Consider the following 26252-nt stretch of genomic DNA (forward strand, 5'->3'; position numbering starts at 1 on the left):
TTTATTTTAAAAAAGCTCAATGCTGATTACACTTCTGTTGTCACAAAAAGGTAGAAGGTAAAGCCACAAATCAACAACATTAACATAAAGAGGGGAGGGGAGGAAGAAGCGCACTTCCTGGTAACAGAGAATATTTGCCACATTTGAATGGATTTAAATCACACCTTAGGAGTCAAAAAGCTGAAACAACAAACTGACTCAGAAACGCTGGCAGTTATTTTGAGCCTTCATTGAAGTTAGACATGGTGCTGGGAGTCTGGGAAAAGGTAAGGATAATTCCTATGTTTTGAAATGGGGGAAATTATTATACAGGAAATTATAGACCAATCACTTTAATTTCAGTATTTAACCATATGCTAGAATATGAAACAGCTGCCCTTTGTGCACGTAGCAGTAGTGTGCCATTAGGAACAGCCGAAATGGATTTACTTATACATTGAAGTGGAATGTTTCTCTAGGTGGCATAAAAAATGGAGGGATTGCACCAGCCTAGGTATGGTAAGCTTTGAAAAACCAATAGAATGAAATGCAAGAAACTCTCATGAAAGAATAACTAAACATGCAATGGAGGATAACCAGCTCAATTTCACACTCCTGTAAATCTGGCTAATACCATTTAGAATGCAGCAGGAATAATAAATGTATGGCAAGGAGGACTTCCAGGTCCAAGCAAGGGGAAATGCTTTTGATGGAGACCATTTGGTGTCAGAGTAGCCTGGTTTGGTCTTTTTTTACTCTCACAGCATGCTTAGTGTGTTATCTGAAGCCAGGCTCATGGTTAAGCTTCCTCTTCAATAACCATGCACTGTAGCCAAGGTTTTTGGCTAGGCTAGGCTAGGCTAGGACAAGCTCAGTATGATGTGGGAGGGGGGAAAGACGCTGGAGGAACAAAGTAGCTGTGAGGTCTTCTTTGGGAAGCTGCAGGTTTGCATGGTTGCACTATGCCATAGTTTGACTGACTGTGACACTTGTGACAGTCAACATGTCTTGATTGTAATGCTGGGTTTGGGTTTGGGCTAGATCCCTTGGCATCCCTTCCAACTGGCTGATTTGTGATTCTTAAGATTTCTGTGAATGGGCTTCTGATCAGTGTAGGTTGCCTGAGGCACACCTGAGCAGAGCATTGGACTTGCTAATAGTTCTGGCAAAGCTGCCAGCAAAGGTAAGGTAAAGGACCCCTGGACGGTTAAGTCCAGTCAAATGCGACTATGGGGTTATGGCGCTCATCTCATTTTCAGGCCGAGGGAGCTGGCGTTTGCCCACAGTCAGCTTTCCGGGTCATGTGGCCAGCATGACTATACCCCTTCTGGTGCAACGGAACACCGTGATGGAAACCAGAGCGCACAGAAACACTGTTTACCTTCCCACCTCAGTGGTGCCTATTTATCTACTTGCACTGGTGTGTTTTTGAACTGCTAGGTAGGCAGGAGCTGGGACAGAGCAACGGGAGCTCACCCCTTTGTGTGGATTCGAACCGCCAACCTTCTGCTCGGCAAGCCCAAGAGGCTCAGTGGTTTAGACTTGTTAATAGTTCTGGCAAAGCTGCCAGTACCATCCCTTTATTGGGGGGGATTAGCTGATGAGTACGTTATTAGCCAGAGACAGTTGTAAAAGGGGGAGAGTCATTTTGGAGAAGGGAACATGCCTTTCTTTGATGGCAATGTCATCAAGCTATGTGTGTGAAGAAATCTCAGTTTGGAGAAAGGGAGAATGGGAAACAGGGCCAACGCAAGAATTCTACCACCTGAAGCAAAGCCGCCACCACCCCATATGCTGCTCCCTCCCAGTGCTGACCTCATTCCTCCTCCTCCTCCTCCTCCTCTTCCTCTTGACTTTGCAGCTACAGCAGCAGTGGCAGTGCAGGTGTTCTGTGGCTATCCAGGTTTCCCAGCTGGCAAAGCCTCATTCTGATGAATGACCCTAGGGAATGTGGGGTCCTTGCAGAGCAGAGCAAGGTGGGCCAGGCAGCCTCAAAGAGTGCTGTTTTGCCAGCACTGTCTCAGCAAATCCTTTTTAGATTTATGGGTAGCAAGCAGAGTTTAAACATTAACAGGTAAACCTTAAACTAAGATTACCAGATTTTTTTCAATGAATCTGGGGACAATTTTCAACTTCAATGGATTTTGTATGGGAACTGATTTGTAAATCTGGGGACAGTCCCTGGGAAATGGGGATGTCTGGTAACCTTACTTTAAACAGCATTTGTTGTGGCAAAGCATCAGAGGGGCAGGCAATCTCTGAACCCTTCTTCAGAGCAAGATATGGGTGATCTGCTGCTACTGAAGAGCCCTGTAGGAACACAGCTGACCACTATGCTACAAGAACAAGGGGGCAGCAGCACTCCTAGAGAGCTAAATGGTGGTGATGGGTGTTCAAATTCAATGCCCTTCCTAACCAACTGCCTGATGTGAAGACCTCAGGGCAGCAAAGGAGTGGGCTGACCTTGCTGAGGAAAGGAAATCTTAGTATGCTGGTTGTTCTCCATGAAATCTGACATGGATTCAGTGGGTTTGGGGGCATCTGTTGCAGATTCACGGTGCTAATGCTTAACATGCACCTTTATAAATGCACACAAATATTACACAATGCCAGTAAGCCTCCAATGACCTCCTACCAAAGCAAAGCAAACCCGGACTAGCACTAGAACTGGGGTGTATGCAAAAGTATGTTCAGCCTCAGGGCAAAACATTCCTGTTGTCACCCCATTCAACTTTCTGCTGTTCTAATATTGAAATTGTTGTCCTTATTCTAATCTTGCCACTTGTCTATTCTCATTTCATCTACACATTTCTGATTCCTTCCAAGAATGTCTTTGACTCTTTCTCAAGAAGGTCTTTGGTTTTTTTGGAAGTATGAAAAAAACAGAGAAATAAAATTTGGGGAAATGTAGTGTGCTTCAATGGATGCCTTTTGAAGCCTGTTTTCCTGCAGGAGATCTTCAGACCAAGAATCCTAATTCTTGTTTAGCCTGTATCTCCCAGATGGAGTTTATTAAAGACATTTGCTTTGTGGAGATGGACTGTATGACATTCTCAAAGCTGCTTAGGTTTCTGTTGGGCCATATTTCTACCTGTGTAGCCGCTTTCTGACAGGAAGTGCTGTTGCCCTGGAGCTGAGTCTCCATGGTAACACTTGCTTTTCAGACACTCGGTTGAAAATGCTAGTATGAAGAGAGCGAGACTCATGCTGGAATACTGATTCAACCCAAGTGTCTGTAACACAGACTGAATTTTAATACCACTCAGCTACCCCATGGGCTAAAAATACACACCATTCATTCTCTTCCTGAACTTCAGTAAGCATCTTAAACTGACTCTGCTTTGGCTGTAGCTTCTGCTGAGATTCAGAATTTCTATGAATCAGCTACAATTAAGCCAGAATGGAACACGTGAAGAAGCGTCCAACCAAAGAACTGCAGACTAGATTAAGAATTTGCCATTGTTCATGGGAAAATGAAATGGGCTCTTATCCAGGAACAAGTGAGGTGCATTGTAGTTAAATCTATCTAGACTAATAACACTGTGTACTTCTTGTTTCTGGGATAGATATATTTCCAGAGCATTTCTGACTGTACGCTGCAATTGTTATTGTTATTTTTATTGTTGTTATCTGTTTTTACTGTGTGATGTGGGTATCTCATGAGAGTGCTCTTCCAGCCTAGAAGGTAATTGTTGTTGTTGTTTAGTCGTGTCCGACTCTTTGTGACCCCATGGACCATAGCACGCCAGGCACTCCTGTCTTGCACTGCCTCCCGCAGTTTGGTCAAACTCATGTTCGTAGCTTCAAGAACACTGTCCAACCATCTCGTCCTCCGTCGTCCCCTTCTCCTAGTGCCCTCAATCTTTCCCAACATCAGGGTCTTTTCCAAGGATTCTTCTCTTCTCATGAGGTGGCCAAAGTATTGGAGCCTCAGCTTCACAATCTGTCCTTCCAGTGAGCACTCAGGGCTGATTTCCTTCAGAATGGATAGGTTTGATCTTCTTGCAGTCCATGGGACTCTCAAGAGTCTCCTCCAGCACCATAATTCAAAGGTAATTAAACAGAGCTTAACTTTTAGTGTTGGTATGACTACAGCCAGAAGCGGCTTTGTCATGCTGGCCACATGACCTGGAAGCTGTACGCCGGCTCCCTTGGCCAATAACGTGAGATGAGCGCCGCAACCCCACAGTCGGTCACGACTGGACCTAATGGTCAGGGGTTCCTTTACCTTTACCTTCACCTTTATGACTAAAGCCACTGGGTTACATCCATAGAATCATAGAATTGTAGAGCTGGAAGGGTCATCTAGTCCAACCCCCTGCAATGCAGGAATCTTTTGCCTAATGTGGGGCTCGAACCCACAACCCTGAGATTAAACAGTCTCATGTTCTACCAACTAAGCCATATTTAAACAACTAAATGTTACTTAGAGTAGACCCACTGAAATAAATAGAACTACGTTGTTATTACACAACAATAAACAGAAAACACATACATTTAAACCAGTATAAAACAAAAAGAATCTAAAACATATTCATTTTAAAAAAAAGCAGGGTTAAAACACCCACTGAAGGAGTCCACAGATAATTCAGATCCAAAGGCCTGGCAGAAAAGAAAGTCAGGTTCATTAATTTCAGTGGGTCTCCTCAGAGTAAGATCAGCATTGAATCCTCACCTATGACTTTACTTTGTCCTACTGAAAGCAAGACTTAGCCCCAACTAACCTTAGCTGGATCATGACCATTCATCACCTCCAGTGACAATGTCACATGATTTCACGTTGCAATAAGTTCAGGCACTGGCCTTGTTTCTAGTTTCCATCTCACTGTGCCAAGGCACAGCGAAGATGTATGGAACAAAGCTGTGGCTTTCTGCTTCTCCTTTTAAGGGCACTTTGAAAGAAGGGAGGACCAGCGGCCTTTGGAGAGGTAGTATGGTTAAACATGACAACCTGAACAAATTCACTTGGGCAGTTTTCAGTTTTCTGAAAGAAAATACTGTATGCTCTTTTCTCCACCGACTGCCACCACTGTTATGTCTTGCTTTAATTGAGTTCAGTTGCTCAAATCTCTGCTTTGCACCCCAGATATTTCTGTTTGGCTGGGATGTGTCTTTGAACTCTGATAATGCCTCTTGCTTGTCTGGATGGAGGATAGAGAGGAGAGTGCGATTTGCAGAAGAGGGCAGTAGGTCGCGTGGATCTGTGTTGCTCTCCCAGCTTCCCACACAACCTCTTGCTGCTGCTTCCCAAGAGGGAAAGAAGCAAGGCAGCAGGACGCTTGGCACAGTGGCTGGAGGGTCAGATTGGCTCTGCCGCCAAATTCACACTGTGCCAAGCTCCCTGCTGCCCTGCCCTCCACGCTCTTGGTAAAAGGTAAAGGTAAACAGCCCCTGGATGGTTAAGTCCAGTCAAATTCAACTATAGGGTGCAGCACTCGTCTCCGCTTTCAGGCCGAGGGAGCTGGCGTTTGTCCACAGACAGCTTTTCTGGGCCATGTGGCCAGCATAACTAAACCACTTCTGGCACACGGAACACCATGACAAGTGCCAGAGCGCACGGAAACGCCCTTTACCTTCCCGCCACAGCAGTACCTATTTATCTACTCGTGCTGGTATGCTTTCGAACTGCTAGGTTGGCAGGAGCTGGGACAAAGCACTGGGAGCTCACCCTGTAGTGCGGATTCAAACTGCCGACCTTAGGATCGGCAAGCCCAAGAGGCTCGGTGGTTTAGTAGAAGCATTAGTAGAAGCATCTTCACAGCAACAGCAGTTCAGCAATGGAAGTAATTGCCCAGAGGCTGGGTGGCCTTTTCCCCATAGGAAGTCTTGCAGCAGAGGTTGGACAGGCGTGTGTGCATTTGAAGAATACGACCCCTGAGTTTTCTCCTCTCCATGCCAAACTGAAATTGATGGCATGATGTTTCCCCCATAAGGCAGCCACAATCTAGGCTGAATGTTTCAGTTTCTCTCTTTGATTCTTTCCCACAAGTTTGCGATTAGGCTACACAAATACTGTCTTTCAGTTCTGATTGGGGGGAAATATGTCTGAACTGTGGACTAGAAATAAAAAACAAAGTTGACATCTGTTTGGATTCAATCCTGTTAGATGACAGTTTGGGTTGTTTTCCTAGATCAAAAGTCTTTGTCTCATCAGCTCTTTTGAGCCCCCTTTCAAAGTACTTTTCTTTACCAAAATGTTCTCATTATATTCAGCAACTACTCACAAGTTCAAAAAACCCAGGCATGCTGAGTGAAGATTCTATTTTGGGGTTTGTGAATTCATTCCATTGCTTTCTGCGCTTTCTTCTTTTCTCTTCCTCTGTGGTCTCATGGCCTTTTATCTCATCTCCTATGCTAGCTAGCTCCCATTACCTTTTAGGTTTCACTTATTTCCTTCCTTCCTTCTCCTCCTAACATTCTCTGTAAAATTCGAACACTCTCAAAAGGCTGCTCTTCTGTCTAGTTTGCTTGCCCCCTTTCCTTCCCTGGGAATTGAATCATTACTTTTGTCTGCTTAACAAATCTTTACACACTCTCCTTTGTTATTGTCTAGGGGCAAATTTATTCCAAAAGCTAATTCCTGCCATTTGTCCTCCAGGGCTTTGTGGCCTTGAGGGAACTTTTAAGGAAAACTGTCCCCAATCTTCATAAAGAAAATACCTACTTATGCATACGCACACTTAAATGAACATATACAAGATTCATGGGAGGCCTGGTCAACAGGGGCAAAGCCCTATCTACATTTTGCACTTTACTGCTTAAATATCCTGGATGCCTGGACCCCTTTGTAATTCCTGGATCTAGTGCATATTCAATTGCTAGAATAGACAGGCCAGCCTGGTAAATCGCTTGGGAGATGAGCCATTAAATCAAATCGCTTGGGAAGGTAATGGGCCATTGAGAAAGCCAAATGGGAGGGGGCCCTGCCTTAACTCAGAGTTACGGTAGTTTAGAAGACAAAAGAGAGTTTTGAAGTAAGTAGAGTTTTAGATTTGAGTTTAGGATTTGGCATTTTTGCATGATATCTGGTACATGTGACATTCTGTAAAATGAAGCAAGCTGGAGAGAGAGTCTGAATCATGGCTGAGGTCAGTTTGAGTCCAATAGTGCAACTATGGGAGAAGCAAGACCCTCTTGGGATGTCAATACTGTGAACCTCTCCACCATAAGCTCAGGTTGTATATATGTGTAAAGAAACAACCCCCCAGTCTCCGCTGTGCCTCATTTCCAAAAGGAAACACGGACCCTGGGTAAGCGCCTGGAACCCCTGGAATCTCACACTGCTAGGAGATTGGGGTGGTGTGTAATAGTATCTTTGCAAAGGAGAAGGACAGGGAGAAAACCATAAAATGTTGGGGGCCCCTCTGGTGACCCTCTGGCCTCGAGGGACCCCGTTAGCTGCTCCCCCAGGCCCAGTAGTTACCAGCTGCTGCTGAAGAACATTGTGGGTGGCTTCTGACCCTTAAAGCCTGACTGGAATGCTTGATATTTTAGACACCGAATGTATATAGTTTGGGTACTTCGAACCCGAACTTGAGGCTCTTGTTCCAGGAAGTAAGACCTGCAAATAAACCAAGCTGAAATATTTATTTGAGTATATAGAGACAGTGTGCAGTGAATGGGGCATTCTCTGGAATTCTTTGTCTCAGTGTGGCCACCACAAGTGAACCATTAAGCATGGTATATTAGAACCTTTTAGTATCCTCACCATGTTTCATCTTGTAATGAGCACACACCCTATAAAAATATTTTCAACAGAGGTCCTCCAAACAAATGCTTAGGCCCATCCCAAATCTAACCACACACACACACACACACACACACACACACACACACACACAATATTACTACCCCAGATATATGTGTTTGCCGAGTCCCATGGTTCATGTTGCAACCTAGCTTTTTGTTAACACCCCACCCTGCTAGCACCTTCGGCACCTTTATGTAAGGAGAAATTTAAGGCAAACCATTTGAATTCCACTCAGCACAAGCCTTCACTGTGTTTGACAGAAGCATTCCTAAGTGCTGGTAGAAGGCAGTAAGTGTAAATGTATAAAGGAAGTAAAAAGAGTTTCCTTCCACTGCCAATCAAATTTGGCAGGCAGAGAGATTTGGAGAAGATTCAAATGACAGCTCCTAAGTTCATATGGAGATGTCATTAATGCACATACAATCTTGCTGGGCTATGAGATCTTTTCAGAGAGTTGAAAGTGTTTCCCGATATCTTACCCTTTGGTGATGAAATTGCAAAAAACGTGTTTCCTTTGCAGTGGTATCTGTTGAGCATTAGTAAAATGTCATGTAGGGAGCTGGTGGAACATAGCCCCTGCAGAGCTATGTGTTTTGGGTCACAACAGATATCTGAATGTTCATGTTCTAGTCGAATCCAGGGACTTCTAGTCTTTGCATGAGCAATTACAATTGACAACTTAAAGAAGGTTTGTGTAGGTGAAAGGTAAAACAGAAATTTGAGGGTGGGGTGAGTAAGAAGAGGAAGGAGGAAGCCGCAGGAAAGTTCAGGGAGCAGGTGGCATATAGGAGGGAGAGGTACAGGGAACCTGAAACACTAAGACAAGAGCACAGTCTGTGGAGTTTTGGTGCAAAAGTGCTGCTTATACAGTTCCGTATTGTTTGAGGAACAGCAGCAAACGGTGACTGTCTTACAGGGGTCATACATGGTACCCAAAATAAAGTTATTTTGGCACATGAAGCACAAAGTCCCCCAAGCCCTTTCACCACCCCATGGCAATAAAAAAAAACATACAATCATAATAAATTAAGTAACCCCTTGACATCCAAAATCAGCATCTCGAGGCAGATGCCTCATTCTGCCTAATGGAAGCATATACATAAGTAAGCATGCACAGAGTTGCATTTTTAACTGTATCCTTTCAGTCACTAACCTGGGTTAATGGTTCGATTCCTCCACCTTTCTAATGTTCCTTTTCTTTCACTGGTGTCAAGTTGGATTTGAATGCTGGAGTGTGAGTTTCATGACAGATTCATTTAAGGAGCATTCTGTACTTAAGTAGCTCTTATGACTTGTCCACACTGGAGTTGACTGTGTGTTAGCATTCCCATTTAATTTGTATAGTCCACATAACATTACCCTCCAACAACATAATTCTTCCCTTGTAAATTTGGGTTTACCTGATAGAGGTAATGTGACAAGTTGTGGAGACTCAAGCTTCCAGCCACTTCACTCAGGGTTGCAGACTATTTGTTTCATTCTTTTGGGGTGTGTGGCTTAATTTTCACTTTATGCTACTCCCCTTTCCATGTCTGCTACTTCCTCATTGCTTCCATTACTTTTCTGGCTGTGCTTGGAATGATTTCCAGTGGGGTTTCTTTTTTTCTCTTTTGATCCATCAGATTTGCACAAAACCAGAACATTGCACAAGCAAACGAAATAAAAAACTTCTATGCCAGAATCATATATTGGGCAGTCTGAAAAATTGTGTGCTGAGAATTTACAGCTGCTTTCATTTCTTTTCTAGCATTCTAGTAGGGGCACATCACAAGCTTGTGTATGTGATTCTTTGGATTCCTCAGATTTGCATGAAACTAGAAAACTCCACAAGCAAATCTACAATTTCCTGTGCACTTTTGCACATGTCTTGGGTAGACTAGAAAAACAAAACAAGGTGCACATGCATGGCCTGTCAGTACTTAATTGGCATAATGGAATCAACAAATCAGAAGGCGGATACAAGCACAAAGGGGAATGCTTACTGGTAGGAACAGGAAAGAGTGAAGTTGCTCTTCAATATTCATCCAAATACATGTGGGAATGGACCACATTGGTCTAATTTGCATGGGTGACAAGTGCATAAATTGCTAAATAATAATGCTCAAATGTGGACAAGCCCTCCAACTTACCTGCACTTAAACCAGTGCCTTGGTCACCGAGGAAGCTGGTACCACGTACAGAGCAGCTCCCATATTTTTCTCCGGCATCGAAAGTTGCATCTGCTTATATTGATCAGCAGCAATTTTGGAAACAAGCCCTGCTGTATAATATCATTAGCACCCCAGCAATGCCTTCAATGTCATTATGGACCCAGCAGTGCAGCTTTCAGGCCATCCGGATTTACAAATGGCTTTTCCCCATCTCAGCGGGCACTATACAGTTTCTCTCTGTGCGTCAGAGAGTTTTTATCTGTAATTGACGCTTGGCCATCAGCCACAAAGCTTGGATTGCTCAGGATTTGATGCTGTTTTTCTTTCCAGTTTAATTGAGGGCCTTGGCTTCGGAGGAGCAGGGCTGGTGCCAGCAGCCAGAGAACCTTGGCAGCTCTCCAAGGTCCTTGGTCTCTAGGGCAGGGAGATACAATAAGGGCCGAACCCAGTCTGCTACTGTTGTTGCCAAAGATGGACCTCAGATCAAAGGTTGAGGGACAGCTCAGTTCTGGCTCTTGTCTGCAGCTTGTTGCCTTCCTGCCTGCAGCAGAGGATGAGAAGGAGGCTGTTGCAGGAAAGCTGGAATGACATTTCTCTCAGTCAAGGTCTGGCACTCGAGGTGAAAAACAGCAGCACACTCTGGAACTTGTGGATCTGGCAATCTCTCTGGCTACCAGCTGCATTCCTAGAACTACAGCACCTACTCGCACTTTGCTCGGGTCCTCACCTTGGTCCTCCCGACACTTCCTCACAGGGTCCTCTTGATCTGGATCATCAAGGGTGCAACTGATGCTGAGAAGCAGCAATTGTAGCCTTAGAACTTTTGCAGCTGGAGAAAAAGTGGGGGGCGGGGGGCAGAATGCCCCCATGTGTGTGTCTGTAAGATTAAAGGTGCAGGCAAGAAAATAGTGCTCTCCTGTGGAATATGCTACTGAAGCTACAATTTCACCTCAGCTCATGGAAAGCAGCAGGGCTGAGTGGGGTTTGGGTTTAAAGCAACGTTCCTCAGTTCCAGTCCCATTTCCTTGAACAGCCTCAGGCTTTGTGAGAGTTAAGCCGCCCGGCTGAGACACCCTGCATTTAACACAAACAGAGCAAGCTCTCATGCATTGCAATCTGTGGGAGCTGGATCCAGGTTGCTGTGTATGAGGATTCCCCAGCGATGCAAACAATCTAGCATAATAGTATTGGGAAGGATGAACTGCTAGAGTTCTCGTTTGATGCTGAAACACGTAATTGCTGGGGGATGAAATAGAAAAGGGGCGTGTCTTTGCTTTGCCTCTTGGCTGAATCACAACAACCTCAGCCCCATCGCCGCCACCCTGCCTGGAGCTTCTCAGGCTTCATAGGGAGGCTGCCAGGTGACTTAGCCAATTCCACTGCTGCTGATAAACAGATAGCATGCAGTGACATCCTTGCGCAAGCCCTTTCAATTAAGCGAGGCTATGAAGTCGGGTTAACACGTGAAGTGAGCTGTGCAAAAGGGAGTTGGCGTGTGCCTTCGCTTTTGCTGCAGGATGCAGAAGAAGACCATGCCGTGGGCACCAGAGTCTTCTTGGCTAGATAATTACAGTCCATTTCACTGGCACAGCAGCTCAGTAGAACTTCACTCTAATGGCTAGGTAGCTTGAACCTTCCCAGTAACCAAGAATAAGGCAACAGCAGGAATACCCAAAAGTTAGAATTCAGCTCCCACATCTCTTTATTAAGATTTTAGGTACAGTTTGACAGGAAGAGGCATGTGTACAGCACAGGAGATAATAGTACTAAATACTGTCTGGGATGCAGTAGTAGCACTGGGGGGAAGCAACATAGCCACCTCTCCAGTTTAATGGTCCTGCCTTTTTCCTGTTATAATAGTCCACAAAGCTACTCTGTCAGGACTTCTCCTCTCAACGTCTTGTGGGTTCCAGTTCCCAAACAATTCCACGAATATCATTTTTAGAAAGGGAACATTTCCATTGAAGAAGTCTGGCGCACATACGGCAGAGTCTAAAAAAACAAGCGCTGCAGACAATGCTTGGCACTTACATACTGAAGCATCTGCAGGAGCCTGCAAGAAAGTTATCTAAGATTAGCAACGTCCATCTATGACAAGGTCCAGGAACCATTTAAGTTACTACAGTGGAGCTCAGTAGCTATGCCAGCCAACAAGTCAGTTAACACAATAAAAAAAATTAGAGGATGTTGCTGCTGATGGAAGAGAGTTCAGGTGCTGGTACAGGACGAGAGCCCATGATGACACTGGCAGTGTGGAGAATCCCTGGGATGCCTCTGACATGTTTTCACACATTGAATACATAGCAAGCAGGATTACAGCAAATAGGAAGGTCCTCCCGGCTTACATTCTCCCAGTTTACATTTCTAACAGGATAATTGCTCGAGCCAATCCCAGCTTCTAGGGACAGTCACTGAGGATTCAACAGTCCTGCAAAAACAAGCATTTTCAGATTCCATCCCAGTAAAAGATTCCAAAAAGGGGAAAAGAAAAGGGGGAAAATAGTTTTCCAATCAATGCTTCGTTTATGCTTGTCTCTGTGTCCCATGACAAAAGCTTTCCTCGGAGCTGGTTAGACAGGAAGGCATCTTTTCAGCTCTTTTGATTTAAGAGACCTGGCACTGAAAACACTGTTAGATACTTTTTTTCCTCCCATTGATTCCTAGACATGAATGGCTTATATATATATATATATATATATATATAAGCATAGTAAGGGAGAAAATCATAGCTGTGCGCTGGAGAATCCAGAGGTGCTTCAAAGGGAAGAGCGGTGGTGAGTCATTCGGCCTTCTAAAGGCTGGAGAAACTGCCCAGACAGCACATATGGTAGCTTGGCTGAGTCAGAGGGAGAAGACAAAAGCTCAGTGGAGAATGACAGCACCATGCCGAAGCAACCACAGAGAGGGTTAAAGCATTGTTACCCTACCTATATGCCCCTGACCCCAGACAAATGCCTACTAACACCATATTATCATTTCTTAGACAAGAAGTAGGACCTTCCAATGAATAAAAATTCTTTTCATAGTAGCATCTGTCTAAAGCCAGGACAGACTCCATGCTTCAGACCTCATGTAAGGATTTTGGAGCATGTATATTTCTGTACAAGTCACTAGCTCTGCATGGAGTGGCTATTTACTTAAGCCTTATTCTTGATGGAACTTCAGGAGAGTGTTGATTCAGCCTAGGTACTGTGCCGAAAGCACATACCCTTTGATGCCTAAAAGGTGTGCATGGGGCTGGGGGAGCTTGATAACTCTGCTGTAGATAGGTAAAGGTAAAGGGACCCCTGACCATCAGGTCCAGTCGTGGACGACTCTGGGGTTGCGGTGCTCATCTTGCATTATTGGCCAAGGGAGCCGGCGTACAGCTTCCGGGTGATGTGGGCAGCATGACTAACCTGCTTCTGGCAAACCAGAGCAGCGCAAGGAAACGCTGTTTACCTTCCCGCCGGAGTGGTACCTATTTATCTACTTGCACTTTGATGTGCTTTCGAACTGCTAGGTGGGCAGGAGCAGGGACCAAGCAACGGGAGCTCACTCCACCGCGGGGATTCGAACCGCCGACCTTCTGATCGGCAAGCCCTAGGCTCTGTGGTTTAACCCACAGTACCACCTGCGTCCTCTCTGCTGTAGATATTAGGTATTTAAAAAGTAACATCAATAAATGCTCTTATAACACACTGCCTTTTGCTGAGGACGCATGTAATTTCTCTACCTGATTCCTCTGTGGCTTGAGCACTGCACTCTACACTCTGGTTAGGCTGTCATTTGCCCCTGGGAGTGAGCCCACTAAAAATATGCAGGACAAACAGCCTAAGATTATATCCTAGGCAGGTATCCCAATTATCCCAACTGAGGGGTCAGATTGCCCTTACTTTGAGTAGCAGAATATTTCAGCTCTACCCATCTATTTCATTATACAATATTTCAAATCTTTCCCCCTTGTTAACTATACAGAAAGGTCATGTATGAACAGAATATATATATATATATATATATATATATCACACACACACACACACACACACACACAAAACCAGTTGAATGAAATGAAACTGAGGCTTAAGAGCTCCTGTAAATTGCAGCAGAGGCTGCTTGGGAAGTAAATTGGAAAGACACTTGTCAGTTATAATGCCCATATCAATCAATAATCACTGTTGGTCTAGTTTCTATACCATTGATTCAGGAGTTCTAGGAAGGAAGGAAGGAAGGAAGGAAGGAAGGAAGGAAGGAAGGAAGGAAGGAAGGAAGGAAGGAAGGAAGGAAGGGAGGGAGGGAGGAAGGGAGGGAGGGAGGGAGAGAGAATTTATTTTATTTTTAATTGTTTTGAAGCAGCTTATATTAGATATTAGCAGGACCTGGGCAAGTAGTAGAGCTGGATATACAGTATAAAGCAAAGGGACATCAATAGAACAGAATTGTCATGTTCTTTCAGAGTGGTGTTTTGGTAGGAATTTTGAAAACATTCTCATAGTTTATTTTATATTTAGAGTAAATGTTGAAACAATTCTGATATTTGACAATGCTATAAACAAACAAAATAGAAATATTTTGCATATCTTTAGTAAAAGGGCCCGTTTGAGGCAACTATTTCTCATCATGTTTCAGGTACGAGAATTGAAAGTGAAAACGCTTAGAATGAACAGCTCCTACCCTCTCTTTTCTGAATGACTGCGAACCAGACAGTAATAGATAGAATATGCCTCTTGCAGAGAACCTATTTGGATGAGAAGAAAAATTATTGCCTGGATTCCCCTCAATTTACAAGCCAGATACTTAGGTGTAGAGAAATGGAGTGGCTTGCCCAAGCTTTTATGGCATTCAGTCAATAATTAAATGCCAATATCTGGATTTTTCATCCACAGCCTTAATTGCCAGGCCGGTCTTTGCTTGGAATCCACTAATGGTTATCCTTCTGTTACTGATATCACAGCACAGTCAATTATGAGAAGAATAGCTTTCAGTGTGTTCATAACCCTTTTTACGGATGTAAGTGTGTGCCATTAACAGCTTTATAAGAGCTATCCAGCAAGTGCTGCTCTCCCCATTATTGCAGCTTTTTGCTGGGTAATGCTTCTTCTGTTGAATTTTGCCTGTCATACTTCTTTTGGAAGGCATTAAGCAAAACCAGGGTGAAAGTGGCAATTGTGGGTGTGAACATGAACATTAATGAAGTATCTTCTGCTTCAAGCTTTTGTGGGCTTTTAATCTGGCCATAGTCAGAAGTAGCTATGGGTAGATTCACACAAAGAATCACAGAACTGTAGAGTTGTAACCCTGAAGACCATCCAGTCCAACCCCCTGCAAGGCAGGAATATGCAGCTGTTCCATATGGGGATCGAACCTGCAACCTTGGTGTTATTAGCACCCTCTAACTAACTGAGCCACGCATCATTTATGTCACATCTCTTGAAGACTAAACACTCTCATTTGCATCTGGCTGTGTGAACTCCGTGGATCAAAAGTTCTGGTGTTTGTGATCTGATGTCTCTGCCACGGTGTTTCATTTGCAATAGCTGTTTCACACATAAAATGCACCATGTGGTGTGCAGCCATCAAGTGATGAATGTGTGGACTTGCTGTAAGCTTATTGGGGCCTCTACCAGGAAAGAGACTTCCCACGCAATTCTCCTGTTGCTTATAAAAATGAAGAGGAACCTCTTCTCACTCTGCAGGACAGAGAGGCTCTTTTGGTACCTCAGCTGGCTATCTGGATTCATAGGTCTTAGTAGCCATGTCAGCACTGATACAAAGACTCAGTATTTGACATATCGAGACTCCAAAATACTAGGGCTGCTTCACAACCAACGTTTTCCCAAAAGGGTAGAGTGAGGAAAGTGTGAACTAGAGATGGGGAAACTGTGACCCTCCAGATGGTATTGGACTCCAACTCCCAACAGCCCCAGCCAGAGTGGGCAATGGTGAGGGATGCTGGAAGTTGTGATCCAGTAACAACTGGAGGGCTACAGGTTTTCATGTGTGAAAAATGCACGCGTGTAGTTTTAGCCACATGCTTGGAAGCTGTTGCAAGATGCAAATTTCAAGCAAATGTACATGTAGCAAAAGAGACACTTGTGCAATTTCCACACACAATATTGTAGGTATCCCCCTCTCCAGTCTGTTTATTAAAAATGTAATAAAACCCTCACCCAAACAATTTGAAGGAAACAAACCCCGTTTAAGCTCCTGGAACCCCTGGAATCATGCATTGCTCAGAGATTGGGGTAGCATGCAACAATATGCATTTTTGTACATACGGTATTCCTTTGCCAGAGAACTGCATTGCAAAATTCAGAGAAGTGCACATTTCAAAGGATGACTGTGCTTTGGTTTGCATGTTGTTTGTAAAGTGCAAAATCAGGTAGGCTTGCCTTTAAATGTGAACTGAAATGTGATTTGCAAAAGCAAAGCAAGCAGACCCAATCAAAGTGCAGGTAAGGAGAATTCCAACATTATCCCCTTGCATGCAATGGCAGTTGCAATGGCACAAGTAATGTAACTTCAAAAGAAGAATAGTTATAGTAATTGGGAGGGCAGACAGCATAAGAAGAGTCTGGCTAGATCAGATCAAAGGCCTACCTAGTCTATCATCCTCTTTCCACAGTGGATGACCAGGTGCTTATGAGAAGCCCACAAACAAGACTCTCCTGCTCATGATCCCCAGCAACTGGCCTCTGATCCTGTTGGTAGTATACAACCATTTGACTAATAGCCTCATCCTCCATTAATTTGTCTGGTCTCCTTTTATAGCCAACCGGAGACGGTCACTGTCATTCGGTTAGACCACTTACGCACAAGGTTTTCCCTGAATGCGTATGCACCAAATCTGAGCCCACTTCCTGCTTTGTACTGATCTGGGAGAGTTTTCTATGTAGTGTAAGAATAACACCATCACAAAGTACAGGCACTTCCTTCTTGGTATAGAAGTGTGTTAACCTCCCCAACTAGCACGTCTTTCTGGTTTTATGGGCTTAAGATGCTTTCCCAGGTCAGCCCCTCTGGGACTGCTCTGCATTCAAACCTCAGTCACTTGACACATTTGTAGCTGATTGGTTGCAGGCAGCTGCATCCTGTTCCCAGGGATGGGTCAGGAGATCAGCAGTTGCACGGGTGAGCATGGCCTTTCCCAAGGGATGAGATCTAATCCATCTAAATTAGCAGGGAAGGAAATACCTTTCGGGTTCAACAGCCTGCACAAAGTTTGAAATTAGCAGATTTAGCATAGCATGCCTAACAAACATCTCTCTTGCTCCTCTTCCTGGTAGGTCTCAATAAAAGTAGGTGAACCTGAAGATCAATTTAGAGCTTTCGGACTAGCAAGACAGCGGTGAAGTGCTCTCACTGGCGTAGGAAGTCGCTCGGGCACCCGGAGCAGCAAACATGATGTGCACCTGGGGGCAGGGCGTCGCTACGTAGCACGCATGTGCGCTAAGTAACGGGGTTCTGGCACCGCTGCTTGTGCTGCCCCCCAAAATATGGAGCTGGGAGCAGGCTGCTCCCTCTGCTCCCCCCTTGCTATGCCCCTGAGTGCTCAAGCAAAGACTACGGTAGCCAGATAGCTGAGAAGTAAACCTTTATCTTTAAATTGATCTATCAAATAGAAGGTGAGGTAGCTGCAGATGCTGCTGGCTTTTGTTGGCCCTCCCTACTCCACAGCCTCCTATGGGGTATCCATGTGGCCCTGGTTGGTGCTGTAAGTGGGGAGGGGGAAGAATGAAAGGCGACGGGGGGGGATGTAAGATCAACCACTATCTTTCACTTGATCTGTACATTTAATGGTAATTGCTGAGTTACAGTCTGGCAACCCCTTGAGACTCCATCTTGATCACTTGAGTCTTTCTTCACCTTTGGATCCTAAGTGTGTTGGTGTCAGGGGAAAACATTTCAGATAAATAAACTTAAAATTGCAGCCTTCACCAGAAGATAATGAGGAGGGAATGGGGGTTGTGTAATCCCTCTTTTGTGGCTTTGACTCTGTGCCTCTGGCCTTCCATTTTATTCCATGGAAGTTTCTTCTTAACTTGAAATTTCCTCTCACTGTGTCTCTTTGGGGAAGATCAATCTAAGGAACATTTTGCACTTCCATTGTGTGGATATTACAGACAGGCCCCACATGTTATGTGCTTGAGAAGGAGAGCAGGGCAGGGTGGGGAGCAAGACCTATTGATTTATCAACAGCGAGGAGGCTTCCAATAAGCCTCTTGGTATCTCACTCCCTAATTCTGGTTTTTGTTCTCACAGCAGCAGGGCTATTAGTCATGCTTTATATACCAAGTTGCATAATGCCAAGTCTAAAAATTGCATAGCAGAGCTGCATGTCAGTTCTAATAAGCGCTGCCTGAAACAATATTATCCTTGCTGATTAGGAATGCTTGGTCCACAGAGGATTTTCCATGTCAAATAGCAACAGGCTTGTCCTTGGTTCAAACAGAAATCAGATTCAGACCCCCGGCTATCTAACACCAGAAAGCCAATAACAGAAGCCATCTGGCGATGTATCGCCCAATTATGGCTCCTCAACCCACTTGGTTGCTCCCACTCTTTTGTTCAGTGCCAAAGACCCTGTGAAAACAACTATCAAAATATTTTCCACATCCGTTTCAATCCCAGTGTCTTTTCCAGGTTTCCTGCAAGCACCTCATACAAGCACAGAAGTGGAATGGTGAAGGAGAAGGCTCATTGGGGTAATTTAATTGGACTTCCTGCCTGACAAAGGCCACAGCTGTCTCATCAGTAACGAATAAGCTGCTTGTGACTGTGCTAAACCCCTGGTCCTCAGGGCACACACACACACCTTATTTTACCCTTGACTGCTATATTAACAGATAATTGCAACTCATCTATGGGGAGCTAGAAGCCTGCAGTTAAATGACACTAAGCAGCAATTTTCTACAAGTTGGCAAAAACCTATCAAGGAATATATGCAGCAGCCCAGCTCCACAAAATGTCAGACCACAAAACCACCACTGTGTATGCTGGCCTACCAGGGCCTTGATAAAACTTCCTAGGTTCCCTCTTCCTCCCTGCTTTCATTGCCTGCCTGGGACTGCAAAAGCAGAGGTGTTTTGTGCACCCAACAGGCCACAATATAAAGCTGGAGGTCTGTGGTGGACTTTGGGGTGGGAATTGTGAGTTGTGCAGAGGTGCTCTAACAAAACACAACTGGCTGCTTCCTTTGTTGTCCTCCCTAACTGTTGAAATGTAAGCTTCTGAAGGAGCAGGGAATTTTCATTTTTGCTATGTTAATAGACTGTCCCATATAAAAACAAGACATAATGAAACTAAGGACTTTGTCCAAAGTAGCACTAAGAAAGACTTCCATCAGCACAAGGATTTCTGCTTGTGCAACAGAACTTTCCCCTCCATGGGTCTCTTAAATCTGTTTTGAGGTTCCCCAAACCCTCCAGAGCAGATCTATGGAGGGGGCAGGGGAATAGGAAAGAAGTTCCATTACACAAGGGAAAATCTTTGTACTGATGGAAACACCTTAGTTGAATACCGCTGAAAGTTAGATATCTCCCAGCTCCTCAACTTGCTCAAAAGCTATTTTTCAACTAACAGGTATGGCAGGTAGGAAGGCAGCTAATAGAAATGAGGGTGTGTAAAAGTGCATAGGAGTTTATTTATGCGTGTCCAGCATTTAAAAACCCAGGGTACAGGACAGGAGCTTCAAGTTACACTGATTTTTGTTTTAGTTTCAAGGTCAAGGGGATTTTCACCATAGCTGCCAAGTCTCCCTTTTTCCCCGGGAAACCCCTGTTTTTAAAGCTGTTTCCCGCTGTCGTCCCAAATGGCGAAATATCCTGTAATTCCCCCGGATTTCTTCCTGTGCCGCCCTGCCCATGTCTGGGCACCGGAATTCGCTTCTACGCATGTCCAGACATGCGTAGAAGCGACTTCCGGTGCCGGCGCTGCTGATCCCGTATTTTTCTAACCAGGACTTGGCAGCTATGATTTTCACTGAGCAGTGCCCTTTTCTTCCCATGTTTCTGAGTTATGTCCAAATGCTGAAAAGTTCTGGCTAACCAGCTACCAAACGTATCAGTCCACAGGTTGTCCACAGCATTGCTCATTTGGGCATCAGTTCTGTGCTACTGCACCCAGATGAAAGTGCAAGCAGCATGATCTAAATGCCTTGCCTCAAGTGGGCATCTACAGAAGCATCTACATACCAAGAGCTGGAAGTCTGTACCACCCCCGCTGGTCACAGAGGAGACCTGCAGTGTACAAGAGCAATGAGGGTGGTGAGATGTGAAGCAGAATAAGGCTCCTGTATATAGATTATTGGGGTTTTATGCAGCCCTCAATGTTAAGCCATTCCTTTTGGATGAACAAAAGATGGAAATGCAGAAACCAATAAAAAAAGAATTTCAGCAAGGATTAAAAAAAAACATTTGCTGATTCAACTCAGTGGTGCTTCAAAAAATCTATTGAAAATATCCCAAATGATGGTGTCATAACAAAACAGAAGGAATTAACAAAGCTGACAGTTGATTATTTAAATATGATTGGGCAAACTACACCTCCTACAATTATTTTAAAATTAAATTAATCAAGGGTGCTATTTCAGCTCCCACATCTGATCAGATTGGACTCTTGTGCACACCTGTGGTGGACCATTTTGGCCCAATGGGTGAGAAAGCCCTGAGTGTACCTTAATAGCATTTCAGCAAGTGCAACTTGACCTGCAGGGCTGAGAATAGTTGTGTCTGCTAAAATTCCCTCTTCTGCGTAACTGTTAAGGTTCCAAATGCCACACCCTCCTTTGGATTTGATCACCTGTATCGCACCCAATCCCTCAAATGCATGCCTGCGTGACTTCTGACGTGCAAAATTGGCCTTATTCCCCATTGGGGTGCTGTGCAGCTGAGCCAATTACAAATAATGATATTCTTCTCAGATACACCACAGTGATGACAGGCAGCATATATCATTTCTCTGATCAGCTGGATCCTATTTTATTTCTCTCCAATGAACAGAGTGTGCGGTATTAAGCATATTTACTGCATGACTCACTAAGTGTTGAGAATGGCAAGCTTAATAGGTAAATGAATACACTTAATTTTTTAAAAATTGCACAAGTGCCAAGTATGCCCCTATGGAACAAGTGCCTGACAAACCTGCCGGATGTAAGCAGCGGATTATTCACTGGCGTAATGCAGAGTTCGTTCAGAGCTACCAAAGCACAGGAATTACAAGCTGGTGGAAGTCTCTGCATTTAATCTTTCACCTTCCTCAAGTTTCAGAAACAGGAAGCTCAGCCACATCCGAGAACATCACATCCCTTTGATGTTAAAGGGATGTGTGCAGCTAGAAAGCAGAAGCTGAGGAATCTTCCAGCTCAGGCCATCTAGAAATCCTTGATCAGTCTCCACCAACGTGGTCCCCTCCAAATGCTTTGGGCTAAAGCTCCCATAAGCTGCAGCAAACATGTCCATGCTAACTGAGGTAACAAGATAACAGGATAACTGAGTTGGTTAGAGCATGTTGCTGACAATGCCAAGGTTGCAGGTTCAATCCCTGACTGCTGCATATTCCTGCATTGCAAGGGCTTGGACTAGATGATCCTCAGGCTCTCTTCCAGCTCTAGGATTGTATGAGATAGCTATGAGGCAACACGAGGGCAGCAGGTTTGACTACCATTGCAAGGCAGCAAAAGCAGAGGCCACCTTCTCACCTGCCTGCCCTGGGGCAGCCTTAGGTGTCCTGCTGGTTGTTTGTTTGTATCTATACTGTAGCTTGCAATGGTAATAAGTATCAGCAGTACAATATTTGTGTGTTTGTTTGAGAGTAGGCAAGAAAGGAGGATGGGCAAAGACACCAGTGGGGGAAGAGGGTGGGTGTAGAAGGAGGGGATGTAGCATGACAGAGCCCAGCCTCTTAGGCATTTCCATTCTCCACAGCATAGATGGGAAGTAATAATCAGAATAAAAGGTTGGCAGCTCATTTTTTGTGCCTAAAGCTGTGTCCAAACAATAGCTCTCCATGGCGTAAGTTCAGCTTTCATAAGCTAAACTGTTAGCGTGGGAAGCAAATGGAGCAGGTGTTTTGAAAAGACAGCTATCCTTTTTTTTTTTAAAAAAAGGCTCACTTCAAATTGTATACCTTATGCTAGCATACACCAGCCGCTGTCATTGTTACATCTCCACAAGCCTTTGGAGCCAGGGGTGGGGGATTTGTAGTCCTCCAGATGCTGTGGACTCCAACTCCCATCAGCCTCAGCCAGTGTGGCCAACAATCAGGGATGATGGGAACTGTAGTTCACCATCATCTGGAGGGCCACAGGTTTCCCAGTCCTGCTTTAGACTGTGCTTGCAATTGTGCTGTTTCCATGGTGTGACCTAGTTTTGAAATGGATGCCATCAAACTAACAAAACTAACAAAATGAATTTCAATAGGGACAAATGTCAGGTTCTGCACTTAGGCAGGAAGAACCAGCTGCACAAATATAAGATGAGGGACACATTGCCAGTAGTACATGTGAAAGGGATCCAGGGGTCTTGGAAGACCACAAACTTAACACAAGTCAACAATATGATGCAGCAGCAGCAAAAAAAAGGTGAATGCTATTCTAGGATGCATCAATAGAAGTATAGTGTCCCGGTCAAAGGAAGTAATAAACCACACCTGGAATATTGTGTCCAGTTCTGGGCACCACCCTTTAAGAAGGATATTGACAAGCTGGAACATGTGCAGAGGAGGGCAACCAAGATGATAATGGGTCTGGAAACCAAGCCTTATGAGGAATGGTTGAAGGACCCATGGATTCAAGTTACAAGACAGGAGATTCCAACTAAACATCAAGAAGAACTTTCTGATAGTAAGAGCTGTTCCACAGTGGAACACACTCCCACAAGAGGTGGTGGGCTCTCCTTCCTTGTATGTTTTTAAGCAGAGGCTGGATGGCCTTCTGACATGGATGCTTTAGCTGAGATTCCTGCATTGCAGGGGGTTGGACTAGATGACCCTCGTGGTCATTTCCGATTCTATGATTCCACGACTTTAATGCACAACCAACCTGGAAATGCCAGAACCGAAACAGCAGTAACCTCAAGTATGGTGTTGGAATACAATTGAACTGTACCAGATTGCACTTATTTGCATTTTCTCTCTTGATATCTGTGTCAAGAAGGAGCAAGTGAAACCCCTGTCCAGACATAAACAACTGATATGAAAAAAGCACATGATCCAGAGCTACTTCTGGAACAAGTATAAGAAAATTTGCCAAGCAATAGATGGTTGTGAGAAGGTGTTGTTTTGTTGTTGTTTTGTTTGCTCTGCTAATTGCTATGAGTGCAGCTTAACTAGACAGGCAGCTTTCCCAGCAATGCACACAGACGCTGGTTGAAGTCACCCTAAGCGGTTAAAAATGGGTTTTGTTTGTTGCCAGGGAACTGCATGAAGGCATTTCACAAAGAGATCTGTGCCACCAGGAAGGGAGCTGAGATCATTCTTTGGTATCACAATACTTCATAGGTTCAGCGTGCAGGCACTCATCACACAGAAGCACACAGATTTATGGGCATACATTAATGCTGGAGAAACAGACATGAAATGAGTTGCATTGCCTCATGATCAATTACTCACTTCCACATCCATGTATGTGCACTTAGACATACACCATCGAGCTCAGCTGAGGACTGCCAAAATCAATAGCAGCCTTCTGCTGTTGTGAGAAGCAGCACCCAATATAATTCCTAGTTCTGCAGAGCTATTTACAAGCACAGGAGGCCCATCATGGACTGAATCCAAGACCCTCAGTATGCTTTTAACTGGTCCTTTCTTGGAACAGAGACCCACTACACTCACAGAAACAATGGTGTGATTTACATTGTGCATCAAATTACGCAAACAAACATTCCCTTGTCTCACATGTGGTTTGCTCATCTGCATTTTAAATATAGTTAATATATAAAATCCACAAATCTCATAGTTAGGGCCTTTCCAGATGATGAGTAGGGGCAACTAGACTGTTATAAGCTAGCAATAGAAACGTGTCATGATCTAAATAGCCTGCTCAAAATACCCTTCTTAGTCCTCATCTGGATACCAGTCCCAAATGAAAGTATCATTGCAACCTTGTTGATGCTCACCTCACCATGCTATGAAAGCACAGAAGCTCCTCTGCTACTTCTTTGCAGGTAGATGACACCAATGCCAGCTTCTCGTGTCCCCAGTTGAGCACTGGAGCACGCAGCTAGATGTTTTCTGAGACAGACACCTATCCTTTCCTCTTGGGACAAGCCCAAGTGTTCACTGTGGGATGCTACCTCTGAAGGCTACACACCCCATGCTGGTCCCTGTCAACGTCATAGGTCAGACAGGAACAGGACAGGCTGACCTGCAGATTGGGAGACAAGGGTGAGCAGATACTGAAACAGTATCTGGTGATCCCACTCCAGATTTGTGGAGGGTTTGCTCCTTAGCCCTTTCTTCTCCTAAAGATGATCTGCAAGGCAGTGGAGGTTTAGGGTCAGAGTTTTCCTTCTCCTAGCTGAACAACCTTCCAAGGTGGACAAATCCCAACTTGCCTCTACATCACATGCAAATACAGCCTCCCTGACCATTGGACCCACTATTGGTCTTATCCGCTGGAGCTTTTCTTTGCATGCAGAGGACGTCCCTAACTTACTGAGGGTTTGAGACCCATTGGCTACGCACACCTGGCTTAGCCGGCCGGTCAAAGCCTTTCCCCAGGGTGTGACTGCTGCTGCATGTTGACAAGGCTTCAAATCTGAGCGGCTGGGGAAGGGAGGGGAAACTTGGGGGGGCGTGGTCGTTGGACTTGGCCAATGATCAGGGAAGATGGGAGCTGCAGTCTAGCAACAAGAACAGGGCCACAGGCTCCCTGTTCCTGAGCTAAGGCTTGCTTTTCAGTTCTCAACAAAGAGGCAGAGAGCCAGCAGAACTGCTCATACTAATGACTCAGCCTTATTTGATTATGTTTTCTCAACTGTGTCTGTCTTAAAAGTACTGCCAATAGCTGCTGACTGCTGGTGTTATTGGAATCAATAAACTTACCCTGTTACTGTGAACTGCTTCTCTTTTTTAAAATCTACCCACTGCTCTCATCCTATGCTTGCTAGTGTAAATCAGAGCTCAACTGCTCTGAACTCATAGGATATTAACAAGGACAAGAGTTGTAAATCAGAGGGAAAATATGCTTTTATTGCTGAGAAGGGATATTAAAAAGCCATTTGGAATAAAGGCTGGCAGGCATAAATAGAGCAGAGGCTGAAGGAAGTTAACTAAACAGGTAGATGGGCTTAATAGATAAAGTGGAAGGGAATCAGATAAATGCATGTAACCTGAGTCTCTCTGAAAAGGCAAATCTAAAAGGAAAGATGTAAGGGACAGATGCAAGAAACTGCCATTCAGGTGGCTTGGGGGTTAGATAACTCCATACCCTCCAACATTTCTCCTATGAAAATAGGGACGTTCTAAGGAGAAGCAAGATATTCTGGGATCAAATCAGAAACGGGGGTGGCTTCTGTAAATCCTGGACTGTCCCTGGAAAATGGAGACGCTTGGTGGGTCTGGAAACGTTCTGATTAATGTAACAATTCTAAGGATTGCCCCCCCATGTGAAATTTGATACCACAGTTAAGCAGCTACTCACTTTCCAGAACAATTGCCTATATTTGTGTGTATGTATCTCTCTCAATGTCCTCACCCTATTGTCTCATTTCTCCTCTATTTTCACTGTTTCTCTTCTTTCTTTGCTTTAAAACAATGCACATTTCTGCCTATACATCCACATACTCTGCCCTACACGTAGACACCTCATTTTATTTGTTTGTTTTTCATGACATTATACAGCCCCAACGGTTTCTATATTCCCTCAGAGATGGAGGCTGCATGCAACCTGATATTTTTTCACACTCCAGTGCAAATGTAAGAGTACATAGGCGTTATTTGGGCCTCTTCAGCATGTAAAATAGCTATTAACCAAAATAACAGCCTACGGTCAAAGAGGAGGAAGCACACAGAGGCAAGCACAAAGAGTAGTTAAAGCGACATCAAGGAAGAACAAGGGGCAACAAACCATGAGGAAAGAAACTGTGAAGGACCATCTCTAAGGGGCTTTGGTGTGGACATATGGTGGGGCGGATGGGTGAAGGAATGAAGAAGAGTAAAATCAAATACAGCCACTCTCAAAGTTTGATGAAAATTGAAAGAAAGTAGGAGGTGGGGTGGGAGGTTATGAAACCCAATCTGAACATCTTGGCAAATCTGCTCCAAGGACATGAGTTACATAGCCTAAATAGTTGGAGATGGAACAGAAGCACAGACCAGGTGTGGCTTTGGTTAAAGATAGTCCGTTCTGATGAGCTACCTGAATGTAAGAGGAGAGTATTGCTTCTTGTGTGCAA

The 26252-nt window shown here is 44.5% G+C and overlaps 1 protein-coding gene across 2 annotated transcripts in view; it reads right to left on the bottom strand.

Moving 5' to 3' along the window:
* Nucleotides 1–1831: 1831 nt before the first annotated feature.
* KCNC4 (potassium voltage-gated channel subfamily C member 4) overlaps nt 1832–26252 on the bottom strand; it is a 41557-nt gene continuing 17136 nt past the window's right edge. Inside the window, exon 4 of one of the 2 annotated variants that reach the window (XM_035123153.2) lies at nt 1832–12307. In XM_035123153.2, the coding sequence (XP_034979044.2) occupies nt 12288–12307 (20 nt within the window). In that variant the 3' untranslated portion in view covers nt 1832–12287. Of the gene's footprint in view, nt 12308–12567; nt 12716–26252 lie in introns of those variants that run through there. The other variant, XM_035123154.2, reaches the window with a different exon arrangement.

This window comes from Zootoca vivipara, chromosome 7 (assembly GCF_963506605.1).
Source record: "Zootoca vivipara chromosome 7, rZooViv1.1, whole genome shotgun sequence".
Classification (NCBI taxonomy): Eukaryota; Metazoa; Chordata; class Lepidosauria; order Squamata; family Lacertidae; genus Zootoca; species Zootoca vivipara.